The following is a 25,321-nucleotide window of genomic DNA, read 5'->3' as shown; positions in this document are numbered from 1 at the left end:
ATCTGTCACCAAAATGAGTAAAAAAAAAAAAGAACTTTAAAATCCAATTTTTCTGCCGAAAAAAATCCAAAAATTAAACATATAATAAATTACTTATTCAACCACAAAACTAATAAACATTACAATAAACTTTGCTAGTTATAACATTATACGTTGCATTTACTCAATGTATTTCAATTAAGTAGCTTAAACACAAACCAATACAATTCATACTCATGCAATTACAAACACAATGCATTTCAACTGTCCTATCCTACTTTGTATGAATATATTCCTTGTAACTATTTCTAACCTTGCCTTCGCTTCCTGCTTTGGCTCTTTTTCTCGTAACCATACAAATATTGCAAGTATTATCCATTGAATTGGTGAAACAAAATAACAGTCTTGTATCAAACTAACAACGTGCAGCTTGCCTGAAAAAATGTGAAAACAAGTATCAATTACTAATTGAAAGAATGTGTCACTGTTATTTAGTTACAATAAGTTAGTTATAATTTTCTTTTAGCATATAAAAGAAATCATATTATTCAAGCGATGTTAATAATACTGTGGGTATTATTTATTATGGTAACTAATATTCATACCATTCAAACTAATTTTAACACATGAATGTTAACAGATACAAAATATCATCTAACAAACAAACCATTTTTCCTGGTGTTCATAATAGTGAAAAATAGCATCTTATTAACAAACCATTTTTACTAATGTTAAATGATAAAAAAAAACACCATTTCAATCCATCTAATCATCTATGCCTAATAAAGAAACATTCAGATTCATAAATATTTACTTTATAAAAACTAGAATTAATAAAGACTTGAATACACATAAAGAAATTAACGGACCTGGTAATGTGCTATTATCTAAACCAAGAGCCATTGTAGCTCCTCTTCTGTCAAAATTAAGGTTCCCCCAAAAGCAATACATGTGGCATGGGATCAAGAAGGTTAACCTAGAATCAATTAAGCAATTAATTTCAAGTAAATAGTGACAAAAATGAGATAAAAATAAAATCAAAATCAAAGAAAGGTCCACGATAATACTATATCTTTTTAGCAAAATTATTTTAGCTGGGTTATCTATATAACGTACCAAAGGATACAAAGTTATTACCTCATTAAATTATCGTATGAAAAGATTCTTAATCGCCCTCCCAATTCCAAAACCAGGATCTGCACAAGTTTTAGCAACAGTCAATCTTCAATAAACAACTCAAATTATAATCGTCAATAGAAAGACATTAAAAAACTAAGTAGCTGAGTCTATTTATTAGAGATGGAATGACACCTTATAAACTTAAATAAGAAGAAAGAGAGAAAGAGAGCTAACCAAGTGCTACAAGATGTCACAGTGACAAGAACTCAAACTCCAGGCAGATAACTATATACTAGCCAAACAAGTATGGTAATGATCAATAATTGGTAATAACTAAAGAAAAATGGAAGGGAATAGAATGGTACATTAGTCGACAAAAAGAGTTACTAGTCGGAAAATGCAGCGGTGGCAGCTATGTCTTCGCCTGTTATATCAGAAAAAAAGAGATGAGGCGGAGCAGTGAGGGTTTCCAGTGAGCTTCGTCTTCCTCAATCGGTGGTGTCGGCGGTGACGATGTGGACCGACAAGGGTTTTTAGCGAGGCAGAGCTTTGGTGTAGCGGTGATGGCGAGGTGCAACGATGTTGAAAGGTGAATCGATAATGGCGATAGCAGAGAGCGGGGAGCAACGTATGGGATGGGGAAGAGGAGGCGAAGGTAATCGATAATATTTGAGGGAAATAGCGACCAAAAAGAAAGAAAAAAAAACCGTCTGGTATGGGATTCGAACTCGGATTATCTTATTCATTAACCAATGAGCTTACCAACAGGCCGGGCATGCCACATCAAACTTTTAAGGAACCTTAATGTATCTTATAAAATACCGATTTCCTTTCTTTTTTTATTATAATTATTGTTATAATAATAATTATTATTATTATGATTATTATTATTATTATTATTATTTGAAAAAACATCATAAATTGTCTGTATGGTTTTCCCAGATCTGAAGTTTAGTCCCCGAGGTTTAAAAACATCATAGAAGGGATGAACACGCCTAGATCAAAACAAAACCTAAATCGAAATGAATCCAAAATCAAAATAAACACTAAATCAAAACAAAGCTAAATCGAAATGAATCCTAACCCAAAACGAAAACCTAAGTGGAATTAAACCAAAAAGAAACTTACTTGAAACGGTGTAGATGACGGCGACGGCAAGCAGATGACAGCGACGACGAATCAATGATGACGATAGTAGGAAAGAAGGAACTCCGGCGGTGGCGGAAAGAAGTAAACTCGGCAAGCAGACGACAACGAACTCGATGTACACCATTTGCAGCTGCAGCGGAAAGAAGTAACTCCGACGGAGTAAGCTTCAACAGCTGGAAAATGAAGAATAAAGGATCGAAGGAGAGGGTGTCAGTGGAAGGATCGAGTAGGAAATTGTGAAAGAGAAAGAGGGAAAACGAATGAAGAAAGGAGATAGAGGGAAGCGGGATTAAAAATTTCCATCTGTCCGCTAAAATGGAGGCGGACAGTAAGAATCGAACTCGAGGCAACTGCAGGAATAAAAAACAATGCTACCAACTGGCTGGGAATGCCACATCCATACAACTTTCGTCTTCTATTACTTTTAACCACTTCCATTTCCGTTTTTATTATATTATTCTTATTATTATTATAATTATAAATAATAATAATAATATTATTATTATTATTATTATTATTACAACTATTATTATTATTATTATTATTATTATTATTATTATTACAACTATTATTATTATTATTATTATTATTATTATTATTATTATTATTATTATTATTATTATCATGCGGTGGCGGTGCCGGTGGCGGTGGTGGTGGTGGTGGTGATAGTGGTGGTGATGATGATAATCATGATGACGACGACGATGATGATGATGATGATGATGATGATGATGATGATGATGATGATGATGATGATGATGATGATGATGATGATGATGATGATGATGATGATGCTGATGCTGGTGGTGATGGTGGTGATGGTGATGATGGTGATGATGGTGATGATGATGATGATGGTGGTGGTGGTGGTGGTGGTGGTGGTGGTGGTGGTGATGATGATGATGATGATGATGATGATGGTGGTGGTGGTGTGGTGGTGATTATGATGATGATGGTGATGATGGTGGTGGTGGTGGTGATGATGATGATGATAATGATGATGGTGGTGTGGTGGTGATGATGATGATGATGATGATGATGGTTGTAGTGGTGATGATGATGATGATGATGATAGTGGTGGTGGTGGTGATGATGATGATGATGATGGTGATGATGATGATGATGATGGTCATGGTGGTGATGATGGTGATGGTGATGATGATGATGGTGGTCGTGGTGGTGGTGATGATGATGATGATGGTGATGGTGATGATGATGATGATGGTGGTGGTGATGATGATGATGATGGTGATGATGATGATGATGATGGTGGTGGTGGTGATGGTGGTGATGGTGATGATGATGATGATGATGATGATGATGGTGATGATGGTAATGGTGGTGATGGTGGTGATGGTGATGATGGTGATGATGATGGTGATGATGGCGGTGATGGTGATGATGGTGATGATGGTGATGATGATGATCATCATCATCATCATCATCATGATAATGTAGGTATACGTGTTTGTGAGATGTATGTGAACGTATTCATAAACATTATAGTGTTAAACCATTAAACGAGTAATGGATCTCGTATGTGCACACGGCTTTATGAATGATATTAATAGCTATAAGTTGGTGAAAATATAGATAATCATGTATAATAGAGGTGTGAAAAAAACGGAGCGAAAAAAACGCCGTTTGCTGCCCGAAAAATTGAAAATAAGAAAAATCTGTAGCTAATCCGTAGCTAATTAGCTAAGGATTAGCTACGGAATTCTAACGGAAAGCATATTTCGTAGCTAATCTGTAGGTAATTACCTACGGATTAGCTACGGAGTATGCTTTCCGTTAGAATTTTGTAGCTAATCCGTAGCTAATTAGCTACGGATTAGCTACAGATTTTTCTTATTTTCGATTTTTCAGGCACCAAACATCGTTGTTTTCGCTCCGTTTTTTTCACACCTCTATTATACATGATTATCTATATTTTCACTAATTTATAGCAATTAATATCATTTATAAAGTCGTGTGCACATACGGGATCCATTGCTCGTTTAGTGGTTTAACACTATAATGCTTATGAATACGTTCACATACATCTCACAAACACGTATACATACACATATACACGTACACATATACGACAACTCATTCATGTATATAAATATACATATACAAACATAATCCATCACAAGTTGGTGAAAAGTATAGGCATTATAATGTTAAACTGTGAAACGAGTACTTGATCCCGAAGGGGTACACGACTTTATGAACGATATTAATAGCTACAAGTTGGTGAAAATATAGACAATCATGTATAGTAGAGGTGTGAAAAAAACGAAGCGAAAAAAACGACGATTGGTGTCCGAAAAATCGAAAATAAGAAAAATCTGTAGCTAATCCGTAGCTACTTAGCTACGGATTAGCTACAGAATTCTAACGGAAAACATACTTTGTAGCTAATCTGTAGGTAATTAGTATCCGTAGGTATTCCGTAGCTATTCCGTAGCTAATTAGCTACGGACTAGCATTCGTAGCTATTCCGTTACTAAACTAGGGCATCCCATTTTGTAGTTGATCCGTAGCGATTCCGTAGCTAATTAGCTACGAAAATTTTCCGTAGCTATTTTCCGTAAGAAAACCCCATGTTTTCTAGCAGTGTTATCTGTTGTATTTCATTTAAATTTAAATTGTTATAGTGGGTCAATTAGAGTTTGTTGTAAAGCATTATTTTCTCCTGTTATTTCTCTCATTCATTGTACATATACGTACCATTTGTTTTGAATAGTATAATCAAATTTTACATCTAAAACTATTGATATCACAGTCTTTATATATTGGTTTAATTCTTAAGTTTCTTTCCTTTTTTTTTTTTGCCAAAATAACAATACGGCTGTCAAATTTTATACAATATCTTGATATATGTGTGCATAGTTACCGGGAGTAATAGACATCCATCGTAACGTGTTTGATGAAACCTAATTAGTTTCATTTCACTTTCTTTTTATTATACAAAATATTCAAATTATTACTTTCATATTATAAGATTCTATTTAATATATTTATCATAAAATAGTACTATTTTAATTAATCAATGATACAATAAAAAATTGTATTATTTATAACAACTATATTAAAAATCTCTTAAATATGTTGGGAACAATAAAATATTAAATATGTGTTTTAATATTAATATTGAATATCAAATTCCCCAATAATACTTGACCTATTATGTTACCTCAATTATATATGTTAATTAGAAAAAGGGATTTTGTTATATTACACATTCTATATTAAAGGTGCAAATTTAAGTGTTACGTTAAATCTGTTACAAGTAACACTTTACATGAAAATATATATCGGATACAGTCAATTATAAAAATAATTGCTACATATATCATTTTGAAAGCATTGCTGGATGTATTTTGAACGATGTGCAATATTAAAAAGAATAAGATAATATATTATGTAAAAACAGTGGTTTTTAGACTAATTGTTTATCTGTGTTTTTAGTTTGTTCTAAACACAAAACCATGTAATAACACGGATATTGAAAATATTGGTTGAAAAAACACTATTTGTCCAACAAACTGATATCCACGATTGAATACACCATTTAAACCCTAAACCAAAAAACAGCGAATGATATTTGTCAATACGTTATGGGTTATTTTGGAAATGACATGTTTACGGTAGAAAATTATTCACATAAATAAAATTATTCGATGAAAGGAAACGAGTGGACATTGTGAAAACGAAACCAGTCGCCATTCAAAATTACAAATATAAAAATGGGTTATATTACTAGATAATTTGGGTTTTTGATTTTTTATTTAACTTTTGGTTGCATGTGGGTGTCATTTGACATTGGAAAAAGGCTATAGACCCTGCAAAAGGATGCTTATCACCTGGTGTGTTTGAAGAATATACAGAAGAATAAGATTAACTTTGCATTTCTATGAGTAATTTTTTGTTCATACCTTTACTTAAACAAAGTTTTAAGCTAGCGTCTCCAGCTATTGGATCTATGTGATGAATGGAAGATACCACTGTGAGACTATAGAATCAATGATTTTTCAAAACAAATGATGTGGAATGAGTTCACATCCTTGAAATCCTGGAAAACAATGATTAATACCAGTTCGTTTGGTTTCTTCTAATCCCTCTGAAGGGGAATGATACAACCTTCACCTACTTTTATTTTATATTAGTAGCCCTACAGGTTTTGAAAATCTCTACACCATCAACAAGGTAAAACACTCTAATATTTGCGCAAAAGAATTAATCGCTTCTAAAACCTAATTTCTGAAAGAACTATCCGCACTCGTTGCTTGACGCGGGTAGACTGCTAATGTGTGTGTGTGTCTATATATATATATATATATATATATATATATATATATATATATATATATATATATATATATATATATATATATATATATATATATATATATATATATATATATATATATATATATATATAAAGCTCGTTTATTGAATAGTTCAAAGTTAAGCTTGAGATAAAATAAATTTAATAAATTTAATGTCAACCCAAATAATTGTCCGAGTAACTCTTGAGAACGAGCGCTTAAAAAAAGAAGAATGTGGCCTAGTTGTCTTGGAAGCGTTGACATGTGTTTTAATATACAAATTACAGGCTAATCTCTTGGTGTTATTTGCTATTTATACCTCTCAGGTTTACATCCAAAAACATAACCTCCCTCCCTCAACCCCATCCTCTCTAACTACCGGTGAACCATGAGAGTTACCACCGGTGTCCCGTTCAGGGCCCCTTTATGGCCTATAGTCATCGCATTAACCGTCTTTGGTGTTGCTAACCTTATAGTTGTCTCTGCTGATCCTTATATCTATTCTTCACCACCACCACCATATATGTACAAGTCTCCACCACCACCGGTGCATTCACCACCACCACCGTATCTTTACAAGTCCCCACCACCACCGGTGCATTCACCACCACCGCCATATTTGTACAAGTCCCCACCACCACCGGTGCATTCACCACCACCACCATATTTGTACAAGTCTCCACCACCACCGGTACATTCACCACCACCACCATATTTGTACAAGTCTCCACCTCCACCGGTGCATTCACCACCACCACCATATTTGTACAAGTCTCCACCACCACCGGTGCATTCACCACCACCACCATATTTGTACAAGTCTCCACCTCCACCGGTGCATTCACCACCACCGCCATATTTGTACAAGTCTCCACCACCGCCAGTTAAGTCACCACCATCACCATACTATTACAAGTCTCCTCCTCCTCCGGTGCATTCTCCACCACCACTTTACTACTACAAATCCCCACCACCACCAACAAAGTCTCCCCCACACTATTACTACACTTCTCCACCACCACCAAAATCCTACTACCCCGTACCTTACCCACACCACAAGAAACTCATCGTAAAGGTCGTGGGCAAAGTTTACTGCTACAGCTGCTATGACTGGAAATACCCAATCCAATCACACGCCAAGCACCACCTCAAAGGTATAAACTTTAGTTTCTCGCACTACCTTAACTGTTTTATATATATGAATTGATGTGTATGCATGTGCTTTGATAGTTGACCCATGTTCTATGTTTCTGGTTTTCCACATCTCTTTTACCCAAGGATACATATGAACATATAGACAATTAATTTTCAGAAAATATTTATCTTAGGTTTTGGTTTTATTCACTTACTGTATTGCATTTTAAAATAAAAAATTAAAAAATTAAAATGAAAGGTATGCATATTTCTCAGAAAATGAAGCATTAATTTTCTAAAATTTCAGTTTTGAGTTAACTTGTTAAGGCATATAATCATATACTGATTTCTTAGTATACCATATAAATTATAATACTTAAAAAAATAAATAAATAAAGATACCAAGCTAAAGTTTCAACATATTCTTATTATGAAAGGCTACATTATAGGTTATATATTTATGATTATTTTGTATAAGAGTTAATAATGTTTATTTAATTGAAGTATTTAAACCCAAAATCATATCATGCATATCATAACATGTTTTAATTTTATAGTAAGCGGCATATTACAAAAGGTGGACCAAAAAATATACATGAAGTTGACTTTTTTTTTATTTGTGTTGAAAAAGGTGCTGTTGTCGAAATTACTTGCAAGGCTGTTGGCCAGAAAGAAATTTTTGCATATGGAAAGACTAAGATCAATGGCAAATATGCAATTACTGTCGAGGGTTTGGACTATTCCAAATATGGAGGAGCAAAAGCTTGTACCGCTAAGCTTCATATGGCACCAAATGGAACCAAATGTAATATTCCAACAAATCTTCATGGTGGTTTGAAGGGTGCCGTGCTTATGGTCAAATCCAAAAATGCTTATGAGGTTGTCCTTGAGGCTGAACCATTTGCATATGCTCCTAAGACTCCTTCTACCCTTTGTGAGAAGCCAAAGCCAAAACCAGAGCCCACTCCTTCTCCATATTATTACAAATCTCCACCACCACCCACTTACTTGTACAAGTCTCCCCCTCCACCAGTGAAGTCTCCTCCAATATATCACTACACATCACCCCCACCCCCTAAGAAATCACCACCTCCTCCATACCACTACACATCTCCTCCACCGCCGGTTAAATCTCCACCACCACCATACCACTACACTTCCCCTCCACCACCAGTGAAGTCTTCTCCCAAGTACCACTACACATCACCCCCACCACCGAAGAAATCACCACCTCCCCCATACTACTACAAATCGCCTCCACCACCCGTTAAGTCTCCACCCCCACCTTACCATTACACTTCACCACCACCACCAGTGAAATCTCCACCACCACCATACCATTACACTTCACCACCACCACCGGTGAAGTCACCACCCCCACCTTATCACTACACATCACCTCCACCACCGGTGAAATCTCCGCCACCACCATACCATTACACATCTCCTCCACCACCTATCAAGTCACCACCTCCTCCATATCACTATACATCACCTCCACCACCAGTGAAATCTCCTCCTCCACCATATCACTACACATCACCACCCCCACCTGTGAAATCTCCACCACCACCATACCATTACACTTCACCTCCCCCACCCATAAAGTCCCCTCCACCACCTTACCATTACTCTTCACCACCGCCACCGGTGAAATCTCCACCCCCACCATACCACTACAGTTCACCTCCTCCACCGGTAAAATCCCCACCACCACCATACCACTACACATCACCCCCACCCCCGGTGAAATCTCCACCACCCCCATACCACTACACCTCACCTCCACCACCAATTAAGTCACCACCACCACCATACCACTATACATCACCACCACCACCAGTTAAATCCCCACCACCACCTTACCATTATACATCACCTCCACCACCTGTGAAATCTCCACCTCCTCCATACCATTACACCTCACCACCACCACCGGTTAAGTCCCCACCACCACCATACCACTACACCTCACCTCCACCACCAACTAAATCCCCACCACCACCATACCACTACACATCGCCTCCTCCACCAGTTAAATCACCACCACCACCTTACCATTACTCTTCACCTCCACCTCCAATTAAGTCCCCACCACCACCATACCACTACACATCCCCCCCTCCACCAGTTAAATCACCACCGCCACCTTACCATTACTCTTCACCTCCACCACCAGTCAAGTCCCCACCACCACCATACCACTACACTTCACCTCCACCACCAGTTAAATCCCCACCTCCACCTTACCACTACACATCTCCCCCACCACCAGTTAAGTCCCCACCGCCACCATACCACTACACATCACCTCCACCACCTGTGAAATCTCCACCACCTCCATACCATTACACATCACCCCCACCACCAGTTAAGTCACCACCACCTCCATACCACTACATATCACCCCCTCCACCAGTAAAATCACCTCTTCCACCCGTATACATCTATGGTTCTCCTCCACCACCAACTAATTATTAGACTCCCATAACTTTGTTGTTTGCAAGATACAACCATGTAAGTATATTTTTTATTTCTTTTTTGATATCATGAAACATTCCCAACACTATAACCAAAATTTAACTTCTATGACACATCCATAACAACTTCATATCTATTTATGTAGGTTTTATTTTGAGTACGGGTTTAATAAAGAAGGCTCCTCAAGGAGATGTTTGAAAAAGTTGTTCATCCACATCCATTCCATTGTAATAAGGTCTTAAACATTGCACTTCAGATCATCAATCTTTTTGTTGCAGCCATTTCTTTTCTACATCGTCGTTGTGGGTCATCCTATCCTTGAAAAAGAGCTCGAAGGGTTATATATTGGAAATATAAAAAAAATACAATTGGTTATTGCCAGGAAGAGGGTGATAAGAGTGTTGTGGCTTTAATATTTTTATTTTCATGTTTCTTATTTATATTGTATAAATGGATAGCTGATGGTTATTTTATATTTATATATTATTGGTTTAATCTTCTCATTTCCTTTTTTGGAGTCTTATATTATTGGAGATATAACCACTACACAACATATTGGTAAAAAAATTAATTACATGAGCCTATATGGCTTACCCAGTTGACCCAAAATAAAAACATTGACAAATAAATAAAGATGGAATTAATTTATTATTTAATGAGTGTCAATAAATAATTAGAACTTATTGCAATTAATTATTATTTGTTAAATTGTTAATAATATTTAGAAAATAATTGGTGGAAACTAAATAATTATGCTTAAAAGAATTATAGAAATTATTTTACTAATTAATAGATAATTCTAAAGGATTATTACTAATGAATAAAATAATATTTTCCTTTATTCAAATTCGGAAATGAAAAGATTTCCACCAATTATGGGCGTGTTCGGCAAAATTAGCTGGTAGCGGGTAGCTTGTGGCGGGTAGCGGGTAGCTTGTAGCTTGTAGCGTTTTGTTACATGCTACATGAAGTAGCATTTGGATTTGGAGCATTTTGTTTAAACCAAACACTAGAAGCTTGTAGTGTTAAACAAGGCTTTTTGTTCAAAACGGAGCGTTTTGTCAAACGCTAGAAGCTAGAAGTTCTCAAACGCTCCCAAACGCTCTGTGCCGAACACGTCCTATATACAAAAGGATCAAGCATAAGGGGTTCAAGGCTCTATTCAAAACCATAAATTCGGCCTCCCTTTTTCCTCTCCTCCTCTCTAGGTAACAACCTGAAGAAAACACAGGTTTCTTGGTGGTCAAAATTCCCAAGAATGCACAGCTAGGATTATTGCTTTCTTGTTAGTCAAGGGGTATAATATTATCAAAAGGACTCTTGATTCAGTTCCTCAATCTTCTTGAAATTTGTTAAAGGCATTTCTTAAACCTCCTTTAAGGGTTAGGGTGTCTATTAATTGAAAGAATCATGATATAGTGTTTAATCATATATGTTCTTGATTTAAATGCTTATGTTGTTTTCGGTTTAATTAACTATTTTCTTATGTAGAAAAGAACACCTTATTATCCAATAATAGTATCAGAGCCTTTGGTTCTTATTAATAGCACTTAGAAATAAGTTTTGGAAAACTTAACGTGTATGATATTGTACATTTTTTTTGGGAAAATGTATGTATAAAATATACACATTAGAGTTTCAATTTCCATGAAGATATGGCAAGAACGATTTTGTATTGAATTCAAAGTGTTTGCTTCCCCTTTATTTTGATTTTCTTATACTTTTGGTTGTATGTTTTAGCATGAAATCATACAACAAAACCATGAAGCGTGTTTATATCTTATGTATTTAAAAGAGTTTTATTGACATTGTAACATATAAACAAAGATTGTTTTGTAAATTAAATTATTTATTTAAAATAGTTATCAAAATAATGTTATATTTCATTATATGGATATGGTAACTTATTGAATCATATTGGACCTATGTTTGTGATGTCTTGAGTTGTTTGGTGTATTTAAATTAGTTTAATCTATGATGCTTCCTTATTTCTTTGTAATGTACTTTTCCTTTGTAATTGTAATAAATATTATATTAGTTAAGAAAATGTATTAGATTGCAAATTATAGATAAATAAAGTCCAAAGCCAACAAAGCAAGGGATGTAGTGATTGGAGTCTTGATGGAGTTCCATTCAAGTATCGGGTATATATGACAGTGCGACTGGAAGCCATGCATCATTGTGGTTGTTTTTCCCTAGAATGACCTGGTTTTTCCTTATGGTGGCCCACTAGAAAAATGCATAGGACTAAGACACTGGTTACCATTAGTTGCATTTGTTTGTGTTATTTAATGTTTTTGTAACAACCCAAAAATCAAGACTAAAAATTTCAATTTTTAAACTAATAAAACCATCATCCAAACAACATCATAGAAATCATGGTGAATCAAAGTGTATAAATATCATCCAAATACATCAGAGTAGTATAAAAATGTGGAACAATGTGGTGTGTCCACTGCAATCATCCCGGGCTCTTCCCCTTCGAACCAAAGGTACCTGAAACATAAAAGGAAAACCGTAAGCACAAAGCTTAGTGAGTTCCCCAAAATACTACATACCATACATATCAAACATATAATGGGCCCATCCAGTCATCGGGCCCCGCCCGGCATCGAGCCCCGCTCGGTAAACAGATCTATCAGCCATCAGGCCCCGCCCGGTATACATATAAACAAAAAGACATATAACGATATAAATACATGCAATAATCACAAAGATAATTAGCATACATGATAGTCATTAGGCCCCACCCGACATTGGGCCCCGTCCAGTAAACATATAAACACATATCACATGCAAGAGTCACGCAGACAACTAGCTTCCTAAAAATAACAAACTATGGGCTGGAATTGGTGCCTTCGATTCGTTAAACACAATGAGGAAACTCACCTCAAGCTGCAGAATCACTCAAATAAAATCCTAGTCTGCTGGTCCGGAAAATCCCCGTGCTAACATTATCAAATAAATATCCAATTAATAATTGGATCACGACCCATAATCAAGAATCTAAGCTACTTGTCCAATATCCAGGCTAAAAGACCATTTTACCCTTTTTCTTTCTTGGCCCAAAACCAAGGCCCAACCCATTGCTCAAAAAGCCCAAATTGCTAAATCACATCCCAAGGCCCAATAAGGCCCAACTTCCAAACTGGGCCCCAAAATCATCATGGAACAAATACCAAGAAAACCCATAGCCCATCCATGGCCCAAAGTCAGAAGCCCAATGGCCCAAAACCTAAAAGCCCAAGATATGACCCAAACCAAGAAAGTCAATCCAAAAGTGAATATGCTGAGTATGTGGGGCGTACTCAGCTCGTACACTTAGCGTACTCCTTCCGGGGTCAGTACGCACAGCGTACCAGCTGGGTACGCCCATCGTACTCCCCTGATTACCAACCTAACCGATTAAGCACATAACTGGTTGAGCCAACGTGCTAAACTCCCAGATCTGGTCCTAAGTAGCGACTTAATACGTAAAGTTGGCAACTTTACGCCCATGCATGGCTTAATGGGGCCCAATACTAAAAAAAGAAGCTTAATAAGAACCTTAACACTTGCATGGAACAATATCTTACATAAAGATTGTATTTTTATGGACAAGGGACCTCAATGGAGCTAAGATCTAACATTTATGGCTTCTGGAGTAGATCAAAAGCTCAACTTTAACTCAAATGACCCAAAAATGCATAAAAACACCCTAAGTTGGATCTAGCACATAAAATCATCAAGATGAGAGCTTTTTACCTTAAATGGCTTGCTAAGGTGATAACTCTGTATCTACAAGCTCAAGCCACTCCCAAGCAACCTCTAAGTGTTCCTCTTCTTCTTCTTCACCACAAAACACCAACAAACTCACTTTCAAGCTCAAATCACACCAAATACACTTAGGGTTTAGATATTAGGGCATAGGTTGATGGAGGCTGGTCAATAGAGTGTCCAAGAGTGAGATAAGTTGTTTAAATATGGTGCAAATCCTAAAAAATAGGGTTTGCCCCTGCACCACGTACGCCCCGCGTACGTGGATGAAACCCGCGATCTGGAATGAGCTAGTACGCTAAGCGTACTCAGAGTACCCCCCGCGTACTAGCTGGGGACTATAATGTAATGATTTTTTGAATTAAGGGGCTAAAGGAAACATACCAAATTTTCGAGTGTTACAATTCTCCTCCACTTGAATCAGACTTCGTCCTCAAAGTCCGCTACCCCAAACAACTCTGGGTAGTGCTCCCTCATCTCGTCGTCCGGCTCCCACGTCCATTTTGAACCCTTGCGATGTTGCCACTGAACTTTTACCAGCACAACACCCTTGTTGCTCAAGGTTTTCGTATTCCGGTCAAGAATCGCCACCGGTCTCTCGATATAATTCAGGCGATCATCCACCTGAATGTCCTCCAATGAAACCATCGCGGAATCATCCACTTAATATTTCTACAGGTGAGAGACATGGAACATGCTATGGATCTGACTAAGCTCCTCGGGAAGATTTAAGCGATAAGCAACTTGGCCCACCCAGGCCAAAACCTAGAAAAGACCGATGTACCTGCGGCCCAACTTGACCCTCTTCCTGAATCGGATGACACCTTTCCAAGGTGACACCTTTAGGAGAACCATATCCCCAACCTGGAACTCTAGATCTGATCGGCGCTTGTCGACATAGCTCTTCTGTCGACTCTGAGCTGTCTGGAGTCTACTCCGAACCTGCTGAATCAACTAGGTAGTCTTGAGTACCACTTCGATACTCCCCATCACTCGCTGACCGACCTCACCCCAACATATCGGGGTCCTGCATTTCCTCCCATGAGCATCTCAAAAGGAGGTCGCTCAATGTTGGCATGATAATTGTTGTTATACAAAAACTCTGCCAAAGGGAGATACGTATCCCAAAACCCACTGAAATCCTAAACACACACCCGAAGCATATCCTCTAAGGTATGAATGGTCCGCTCGCTCTGACCATCATTCTGCAGGTGGAAGTTCGTACTGAAATGCAGACGAGTGCCATACTCATCGTGGAACCTCTTCCAAAATTTGGAAGTAAACCGAACGTCCATGTCTGAAACCATAGAAATCGACACCCCATGCCATGCCATGACCTCCCTGATGTATACCTCAGCCAACTTCTCCACAGAGATACTATCCTGAATCGGAATAAAATGTGTGCTCTTGGTCAATCGATCCATGATGACCCAGATCGAATCCACTCTGCGCGCAGTCTGAGGCAATTTCATAATGAAATCGATGGTAATCTCCTCCTATTTCCAAATGGGAATATCTAACGGCTGCATCTTGTTATGAGGTCGCTGATGCTCGGCCTTGACTTTCCTGCAAGTTAAGCACCTCTCCATATACCAAGCTACATATGGCTTCATGTAGGGCCACCAATAATCAGGTGGAAGATCTATATACATCTTCGTCGCCCTGAGATGAATGGAGAACCTCAATTTGTGCGCCTCCTCCATCAGAACCTGACACACACCACTCCAATACGGAACCCACACTCTTCGATGAAGATTCAATAACCATCGACTATCATAATCAAAGGAAACCACATGACGCACTATGCGCTCACTCTTCCAGTGCTCTTCCTTCATATCTTAACCTGAGCCTCTCGAATCTGCTAAAAATTTGGAGTAATCATGGTCATCCTCAAACAAATATCCTTGATCGAAGCCGCGACCGCCTTGCAGCTAAGAGCATCGGCCACCATATTGGCCTTCCTGGATGGTAAAGGATCTCACAATCATAATCCTTCACCACATCCAACCATCGACGTTGCCTCATGTTCAAATTCAGTTGATCCATCAGATACCTCAGGCTCTTATGATCCGTGTAAATAGTACAATAGACTCCATAGAGGTAATGTTGCCAAATCTTGAGGGCGAAAACCACAGCCCCCCAGCTCTAAATTATGTGTCGGATAATTCGCCTCATGAGGCTTCAGCTGCCTTGAAGCGTAAGCGATCACGTGACCCTTATGCATCAGAACTTCACCCAAACACAGTATCAACGCATCACAATAAACCACGGAATCCTCGACACCCTCCGGTAGGGTCAAAATCGACGCCTCACACAATCTCTGTCTCAGGGTCTCAAAAGTTGCTTGCTGCTCAGGCCCCCAGCGAAAAGTGACCGTCTTCTTCGTCAAACGAGTCAGAGGAACCGCTATCTTGGAGAAATCCCGAATGAATCTCTGATAGTAGCCTGTCAATCCAAGGAAATTCCCGAATCTCAGATGGAGACCTCGGAACCTCCCACCTCATCACGGCCTCGACCATGGCCAGATCGACCAGAATACCGTTCTAGTTGATAAGGTACCCTAGAAACTACACCTCCCGCAACCAGAACTCACACTTGGAGAACTTCGCATAAAGTCTCTCCCTCCTCAAAGTCTCCAATAACTCCCTCAGGTGTTCCTCATGCAGCTCCTGGGTCTTGGAATAGACCATGATATCATAAATGAATACAATCACAGACCTATCCAGCATCTCCCTACATATGTGGTTCATGAGGTCCATGAACATGGCTAGAGCATTGGTTAGCCCAAAGGGCATCATCACGAACTCGTAATGATAATAACGAGTCCGAAAATCCGTCTACTACACATATTCCTCTCTGACCCTCATCTGATTATAACCCGACAATCTTAGAAAACCAAGATGCACCCTAAAGCTGGTCAAACAAATCGTCAATCCTCGGGAGTGGATAACGGTTCTTCATCGTTAGCTTATTTGGCTCCCGATAATCAATACACATTCGATGAGACCCATCCTTCTTCTTCAAAAACAGGATCAGTGCTCCCCATGGTGAATTGCTCGATCGAATGAACCCCTTGTCTAACAGTTCATGCAGCTGTGTAGACAACTCCTGCATCTCTAGAGGAGCTAGCCGATATGGTGCTTTGGCTATCAGAGTCACACCAGGAACTAGGTCAATCCTAAACTCCACTTGCCTCTCTCGAGGCACTCAAGGAAAATCCTCCGGAAACACATATGGGTACTCCTGTACAATTGGCACATCATCCACAGTTGCCTTACCCTTATCCTGGGTATCCATAACATATGTGACATATCTAAAACAACCCTGATGAAGATAATGTTTGGCCCTAGATGTTGAACAAAAAATCGGCCCACACTAAGCTCTCTCTCGTTGAACCACCAACTATCCCCCACTTGGGGTCCGAATATGTACTAAATGATGATCACAATCGATCACCGCCCCATTGGGGCTCAACCAGTCCATCCCTACAATAACCTTGTTCCCACACAAAGAAATGGGAACCAAATCAAAGCGGATATTGCTCGTTGAACATCTCAAGAACACAACCCCGATGAACCCTCAATACCCGGACAGATCGATCATCTGCAATCTCAACATCTAAGGGGCAATCCATCTCCCCTGGAGCTCCAACAAACCTCTTGTTAAGCGCAAGCGATACAAAAGATCGGGTAGCCCCCGAATCAAACAATGCCAATGCAGAGATACCGTTCACAAGGAACGATCCTGAAATAAAACGCACAAATATAAGCATAGAAATCAACATAAGTAAAGAGATAAGGAGAAGATACATACCTGTCACCACATCAGGTGTTGCGGGAGCCTCCTCAGTCGTCAGCTGAAAAGCCCTACTCTTCACCACATGCACATCCGCCTTACCATGGCAGCCATCAGTGATCCGTAGAGTCACTGGAGCGGGTGCTACCATCAGTCCTGCTGGTTCCAAACTCGGACAATGGGCCTTCTTTTGGCTCCTATGATTGCAATGGAAGCAAATCAGATCAGATACTGGGGTGGTTGTGGTGGTAGTAGTAGTAGTAGTGCAATCCCTGCTAATATGACCCGTCCGACCGCACTTGAAGCAGCCATAACCACGCACTCTACATGCCCCATCGTGCGCCTTGCTGCACTTTCCATGTCAGATCTGGCCTGCTGGCCTCTCGATCTCGAATCAAATACCTTGGGCCTCTTGCCCGCACTCCCTGAACCTGATCCGGCTTCCACTTCTTCTCCATCTCCAAATCAATCTCTCTTTCTCTAGCCCTTGCAATCATATCCTCCAGTTCCTTGCAACTTGATCGGCTCACAAACACCCGAATATCACTCCTTAACATCTCATGGTATCTCACCTTCTTCATCTCCTCATCCGCCACATACTGAGGAACCAACAACACCCTCTCACGGAACATCGCGGTGATATCAGTCACCGTCTTAGTAGTATGGTGAAGGTCCTAGAATTCCCTCGTCAACTGATGCATCTCAATCAGTGGTGCAAACTCAGCTTGGAATCTAGTCACAAAATCATCCCATGTCATCAAATCACCCGCCTCATCACCCACGGAGCGCCCAAACTCCTCCCACCAGTCTCGAGCTCTGCCTTCCAGAAGACAGGAAGCAAGTCTGACCTTTGCCCCATCGGGACAACTACTAGTGCGGAAGACGTTAGCAACATCCGCTAACCAATGCATGCTCGCGATCGAGTCCTACTCATCGAAGTACTCTGAAGCCCCGCATGCCCGAAACTCCCTGAAAGTCAACGAACGTGCCCCAATCAAAACCACCATCTACGACCGAAAAGTGCGCAAACGCCCATCCAACATCTCCAGAATGCCCACCTTGACCATACCAAAGATCACAGGAGTCTGCTCAAGTATGATGCGGGTAATCTTAGACGAAATGATCTCCGGAGTCTGATCGTCCAATTGCCCGACTCCAGAACCCCAACCTGAACCCTAACCAGCAGCAGAACCACTAATTGGTATGCTTCAAAGAGTTACCATACTAAGAATAGACCATACAAACCATCAGAACACGCATAAATAATATCGAGGAGTCTTACACTATACAAGCTCCCTGGTTTCGTCATAGCTCTCCTTGACTCGATTATGGATCCTCTGCTTCCAGTACTTCGGGTCCATACTACCTTCCACATCTATCTATACTTTCGTCAAGGATCGCCTTGAATCCTCCAAGTCACTTCCTATCCATAAATGCAATCCTTAACAAGACAAGGCTCCCCGCACTAAATCTCTTCCTATGCTTTCCTAGGGCAATCACCACACTACTCTCCGCCATCAGCTGCAGAAGGAACTCCGCTTAACCTCCTTTAACTAACTCACAAATACAATTACATATCGCCGACACCAGATAATTCTTTAAATGAAAGGTCTCACACTACAACGATTGGACTCAAACAAGAGTTGTGCAATAAAGTTAAAACCTAACCTTCTAAAATTATTTAGTCTCAACAATATGTAACTTAGTATATTCGCTTACTAGTTAGCTGAATGGGACTCCTAAAAAGCACAAAGCAAGCACCATTCGAGCATTGAGTAATCGGAACAAGCATAACCTAAACAGGTCATCCTATCACTGACTGATCAGTACTAGCATGCAATTCTACAAGCTCATACAGTAGGCATATAAAGGCATATCTCCTAGCATTATATCATGCAAATCATGAGAAAATCCTTATCCCTAACTAGCATGCCATTCACAGATTCACAAATCAAAGTGTAACACCCAAAAATTTCAAACAAATTTAAACTTTTAAAACATGTCAAGTTCATCAAAACATTACAACTTTGTTTTCAAAATATTATTTATCAGAGTATTCCCAGAAACATAAACATAATATGAGGAGTTGTACGATCATGCCTTCGCCTTGACGCGATCCCCTGATGTACCTGAAACCATAAATTGAAACTGTAAGCCCGAAAGCTTAGTGAGTTACCCCCAAAATACCGATACACATACAGTCCACATAACCATATCAGTAATAACATATCATAACAAACTGAAACAGCATACAATGGGTTCACAGCTTTACGAGCTGGATTACCCCTGGGCCCTCAGTACGAGTCTGGAATGCCTACCGGGCCCTCAGCGCGTATCTGGAATGCCATCGAGCCCTCAGTACAAGTCTGGAATGCCTATCGGGCCCTCAGCTCATATCTGGAATGCTCTCGAGTCCTCAGTATGAGTCTGGAATGCCTATCGGGCCCTCAACTCATATCTGGAGTACTCTAGGGTTTGTTGGCTACCGCACGGAGTAGTACAACCTCAACCCATCCCACATAACATGTAACATATAACATAACTACTGAGCATGAAATAATCATATAACATCATAGGTAGTCCTACAGATCCACCTAACTGGAATAACCACTAACATGCAACACTGACTCATACTCAACATCCAATACTGCTAGGATAACACACCCAATGGTCCGGCCTAGGTGCCTTAGACCCCTTAGTATAGTGAGGATAACTCACCTTGCGACTGTCGTCTGAAACTAGAAAGCTCAACTCCCGGATCACCAACACGAGCTCCACCACCTATAGTTACCATAAAACCGTTTTTCATAAATCTCCAAATTACCAGAATACCCTCAGAAGTCAACTGGTCAACCATTGGTCCAAGTCAAAGTCCACAGTTAAAGTCAACAGTCCATGTTGACTCGACTCGTCGAGTGCAGTTCACCGACTCGTCGAGTCCTTCCTGAACTCGAGAAGTCGTGAAATCCTTGATTGGCTCGTCGAGTTCCCCTTTAACTCGCCGAGTTCATACGTGTCCAAGAATTGGGAGAAAACCTAGCCGACTTGTCGAGTCTTCGAACGACTCGCCGAGTTCAAGGCAATCTTCAACGGACTCTCCGAGTTGCTCATCCAACTCGTCGAGTTCATGACCATCTTCAACGGGCTCGCCGAGTTGTTCATCCAACTCGCCGAGTGCTTGCAGACCTTTATCCATGCAGACGCTTTTTAAGCCATGGCAAGGTTCCAGATTACAGATCCAAGCTTCTAGGGCGTGTTTATCACGTAAAGTCGCAAACTTTACGTGCATGCAAAGCTTTAAGACCCTTAAATGGCAAAACTAAGCTTGCAATGAAGTCTCACACTTGAGGGAAGGCTCCTACTAGGCAAGGCTGATGACTTTATGGATCTAGAGGTCAAAGGAAGTCCAGATCTGAAGTTACAACTTCAGATCTTAGCTTAAACATAGGGAGCCTTTCATAAAACCCATCCAAAAGAGGTTAAAAGAGAGACAAGCTAAAGGAACAGCTTAATACCTTCCAGAGAGTGACAACTGATGAATATCTTAGCTCCCCACGAGTTCCTAGCCTTGATTTCCTTGCTTCCCCAAGTGTTTCCTTCTCCAAAGTTCCTCCTCCAAGCTTGAACACACCAAAGAACACACACACACACGATTTAGGGTTTGAGAGGGACAAGGGGCAGTAAAGGGGAGGCTGGGGGAGGCCAATGATCCTTTAAATAGGGTGCAAAACCCCGAGATTTAGGGTTTCATCTGCCAGCTCCTACTCGTAGAGTCCCTTCTTGGACTCGGCGAGTAGGTCATTAAAATACGTGGACCAACCCGCTGCTACTCGACGAGTAGGGCGATCAACTCGTCGAGTAGCCCTTGAAATCAAGAACTCACACATTAAATCAATACCTGAGAATCGGGGCGTTACAATTCTCCCCCACTTGAACTAGACTTCGTCCTCGAAGTCTGCTGCAGCGAATAACTCCGGGTAATGCTCCCTCATTTCAGCCTCCGTCTCCCACGTCCACTCGCACCCCCTCCGATGCTCCCACTGTACTTTCACCAAAGGTATCTCCTTATTCCTTAGAATCTTCATCTTTTTCTCCAGTATGGCCACAGGCCTCTCTACGTAATTCAGGCGTTCATCAACCTGAATATCATCCAGCGGCACCACCTCCTCTTGATCCCTAATGCACTTTCGCAGCTGCGAAACATGGAAAGTGTTGTGTATCCGACTAAGCTCCTCCGGCAGCTCTAGCCTGTAAGCCACCTTGCCAATCCTGGCAATGATCCTGAACGGCCTAATATATCGGGGACCCAATTTTCCCCTCTTCCTGAAGCGGATCACGCCTTTCCAGGGGGAGACCTTCAGGAGTACCATGTCACCGACCTAAAACTCTAACTCGGAGCGGCGCCGGTCTGCGTAACTCTTCTGCCGACTCTGAGCGGTCTGCAGTCGCTGCCTAATCTGCTGAATCTTCGCGGTAGTCTGCAAGACCACCTCCGTCCGACCCATGACCCTGTGACCAACCTCACCCCAACAAACCGGGGTACGACATCTCCGCCCGTACAACAGCTCGAATGGCGGGGCGCCAAGGCTAGAATGATAGTTGTTGTTGTAGGCGAACTTCGCAAGCGGTAGGTGAGAATCCCAACTCCCACCGAAATCAATGACACACGCCCTCAACATGTCCTCGAGGGTCTGAACAGTCCGCTCGCTCTGGCCGTCTGTCTGCAGGTGGAATGTTGTGCTGAAGTGCAACCGCATGCCCAACTCCTCATGGAACTTTTGCCAGAAGAGGGAGGTAAACCTGACATCCCGATCAGAGACAATGGAAACGGGAACCCCATGGCGAGACACGATCTCGCGAACGTACACTTCGGCCAATTTCTCGGCCGATGAGCTCTCCCGTATAGCCAAGAAATGGGCACTCTTGGTCAATCGATCCACGATGACCCATATAACATCAAACCCCTTCGCCGTCCTCGGCAACTTGGTAATAAAATCCATCGTGATCTGTTCCCATTTCCACATGGGAATCTCCAGGGGCTGCAGCTTGCCATGCGGCTTCTGATGCTCGGCCTTGACCATCCAACAGGTCAAGCACCTCTCGGCGTACCAAGCGATTTCTCGCTTCATGCACGGCCACCAATAGCTCAAACTCAAATCCCGGTACATCTTGGTGGCCCCCGGGTGAATAGAGAAATGAGACTTATGAGCCTCCTCCATAACCGTCTGCCTAACCCCACCAGACATCGGAACCCAAACCCGACCGCATCGGGTCAATAGTCCCCGACTATCCTGCACGAACTGGGTATTCTCACCCTTGATCCTCTCCAGCTTCCAATTCTCCGATCGCATGCCCTCTACCTGGGCATCTCTGATCAAACTCACAAGCGGAGAATCCACCGCTATCCTCATACATACCGCGGGGGTAGAAAACCCAGCTGACTTGCGGCTTAAAGCATCCGCAACCACATTCGCTTTACCAGGGTGGTAAAGGATCTCGCAATCGTAGTCCTTGACTACATCCAGCCACCTGCGCTGCCTCATGTTCAGGTTCGGCTGATCCATGATATGTCTCAAGCTCTTGTGATCCGTGTAAATGGTACAGCGGACCCCATAGAGGTAATGTCTCCATATCTTGAGGGCGAACACCACCGCCCCCAGCTCCAAGTCATGCGTAGGGTATCTCGTCTCATGCGGCTTCAGCTGCCGCGATGCGTAAGCTATCACTCGTCCTCTCTGCATGAGGACCGCCCCTAAACCTGTGATGGATGCATCACAGAACACTACAAAATCCTCGACTCCTTCCGGAAGAGTCAAGACTGGTGCCTCACACAAACGCTGACGGAGGGTCTCAAACGCCCTCTGCTGCTCGGGGCCCCACCGGAAATCCACCCCCTTCCTCGTCAGACGAGTGAGGGGTACTGCAATCTTGGAGAAATCCCGTATGAACCTCCGGTAGTACCCTGCCAATCCCAGAAAACTCCTAATATCTGAGGGAGATTTCGGAATCTCCCACTGCATAACCGACTCGATTTTGGCCGGATCGACCAAAATCCCCTCCTGGTTAACGAGATGTCCGAGGAACTGGACCTCTCGTAACCAAAACTCACACTTCGAGAACTTGGCGTACAGCCGTTCTCATCTCAGAACTCCCAACAGCTCTAGCAGATGCTCCTCATGCTGCTCTTTGGTCTTGGCATACACCAAGATATCGTCTATGAACACAATAACCGAACGATCGAGCATCGGCCTGCAAACCCGATTCATCAGGTCCATAAACACTGCTAGTGCGTTGGTGAGCCCAAACGGCATCACTACGAACTCGTAATGTCCATAACGAGTTTGGAACGCAATCTTCTCTACGTCCTCCTCTCTGACCCTGACCTGATGATACCCAGACCTCAAGTCTATCTTGGAAAACCAAGATGCGCCCTGCAACTGATCGAAGAGATCGTCTATCCTCGGGAGTGGGTAACGGTTCTTCACCGTTAACTTATTCAACTCCCGGTAATCAATGCACATCCGGTGCAAACCGTCCTTCTTCCGGACAAAAAGAATCGGCGCTCCCCATGGGGAACTGCTAGGTCGAATGAACTGCTTGCCCAACAGTTCCTTTAGCTGCGTCGACAGCTCCTGCATCTCTGGTGGTGCCAATCGGTACGACACCTTAGCGATACGGGCCGCACCTGGCACCAGGTCGATCCTGAACTCGACCTGCCTCTCCGGAGGTATTCCTGGCAACTCCTCCGGAAACACATCTGCAAACTCCCTGACCACTGATACATAGGAAACCGAAATCTGATCCCTGACTCGCGTATCTACAACATACGCTAGATAACCCGCACACCCGTGCTGAATGTACTGCCGAGCCCTGGCAGCTGAGCAAAACCCTAATCCCACTCTGGTGCCCTCGCCATATACAATCAGTTCTCCCCCACTTGGGGTTCGAACTACCACTCGCTGGCCCTCGCAATCAATCATAGCACCGAACCGACTGAGCCAATCCATGCCTACAATCACGCACACCTCCCCCATGGGGATCGGAATCAAATCTATCGGAAACGACACCCCGAAAATCTCCAAGTCACACCCTCGATAAACTGAAGAAGCAGAAACCCCGTGTTCGTTGGCGATAGAAACTCGCAACGGACACTCTAGATCGCCTACTGGCACTCTGAACTCCCTACTAAAAGTCTGAGATACAAAAGGCCGACTCACCCCCGAGTCGAACAAAACCAAAGCAGGCAAGGAGTTCACTAGAAACGTACCTAATCACAGGTACAACAGATAATCATACAACAGATATAGTAAATGAGATAAAGGATAGAAACATACCAGCAACCACATCCGGTGCTGCCTTGGCCTCCTCGGCCGTAAGCTGAAATGCGCGTCCCTGAGCCTTCGGAGGCTCTGCTCTGCCCTGCCTCCCATCGGTAATCCTCAACGTAGCCGGCGCAGGAGCCTGTGCCGGCTTGGCGGCAAGTAGTGGACAGTTGGCCCTCATGTGGCCAACCTGATCGCAGTGATAGCATAACCTCATACCCTGAACTGGGGCGGCCTGGCGACAGTCCTTCACGTAATGCCCCTCCT

At 41.7% G+C, this 25,321-nt stretch overlaps 1 protein-coding gene and 1 long non-coding RNA gene across 2 annotated transcripts; one reads left to right on the top strand and one right to left on the bottom strand.

Moving 5' to 3' along the window:
* Positions 1–208: 208 nt before the first annotated feature.
* Positions 209–1,721, bottom strand: LOC145156558 (uncharacterized). Its single transcript, XR_013736794.1, has 5 exons — positions 1,464–1,721; positions 1,333–1,390; positions 1,117–1,175; positions 849–955; positions 209–413 (listed from the first exon to the last, which is right to left on the bottom strand). It is a non-coding gene; the product is annotated as an uncharacterized LOC145156558 (long non-coding RNA).
* A 5,178-nt stretch (positions 1,722–6,899) lies between these two features.
* On the top strand, positions 6,900–10,684 carry LOC145159606 (uncharacterized). Its single transcript, XM_079078621.1, has 3 exons — positions 6,900–7,720; positions 8,332–10,217; positions 10,327–10,684. The coding sequence occupies exons 1-2, from the start codon at positions 6,955–6,957 to the stop codon at positions 10,179–10,181; spliced, it is 2,616 nt and encodes an 871-aa protein (XP_078934747.1). The 5' UTR covers positions 6,900–6,954; the 3' UTR covers positions 10,182–10,217; positions 10,327–10,684.
* The last annotated feature ends 14,637 nt before the right edge of the window (positions 10,685–25,321 follow it).

This window comes from Lactuca virosa, chromosome 2 (genome assembly GCF_052849685.1).
Source record: "Lactuca virosa cultivar CGN04683 chromosome 2, Lactuca_virosa_CGN04683_v6, whole genome shotgun sequence".
Classification (NCBI taxonomy): Eukaryota; Viridiplantae; Streptophyta; class Magnoliopsida; order Asterales; family Asteraceae; genus Lactuca; species Lactuca virosa.
Note: the sequence above shows the minus strand (reverse complement) of the source record. Positions and strands in the feature narration are given on the sequence as shown.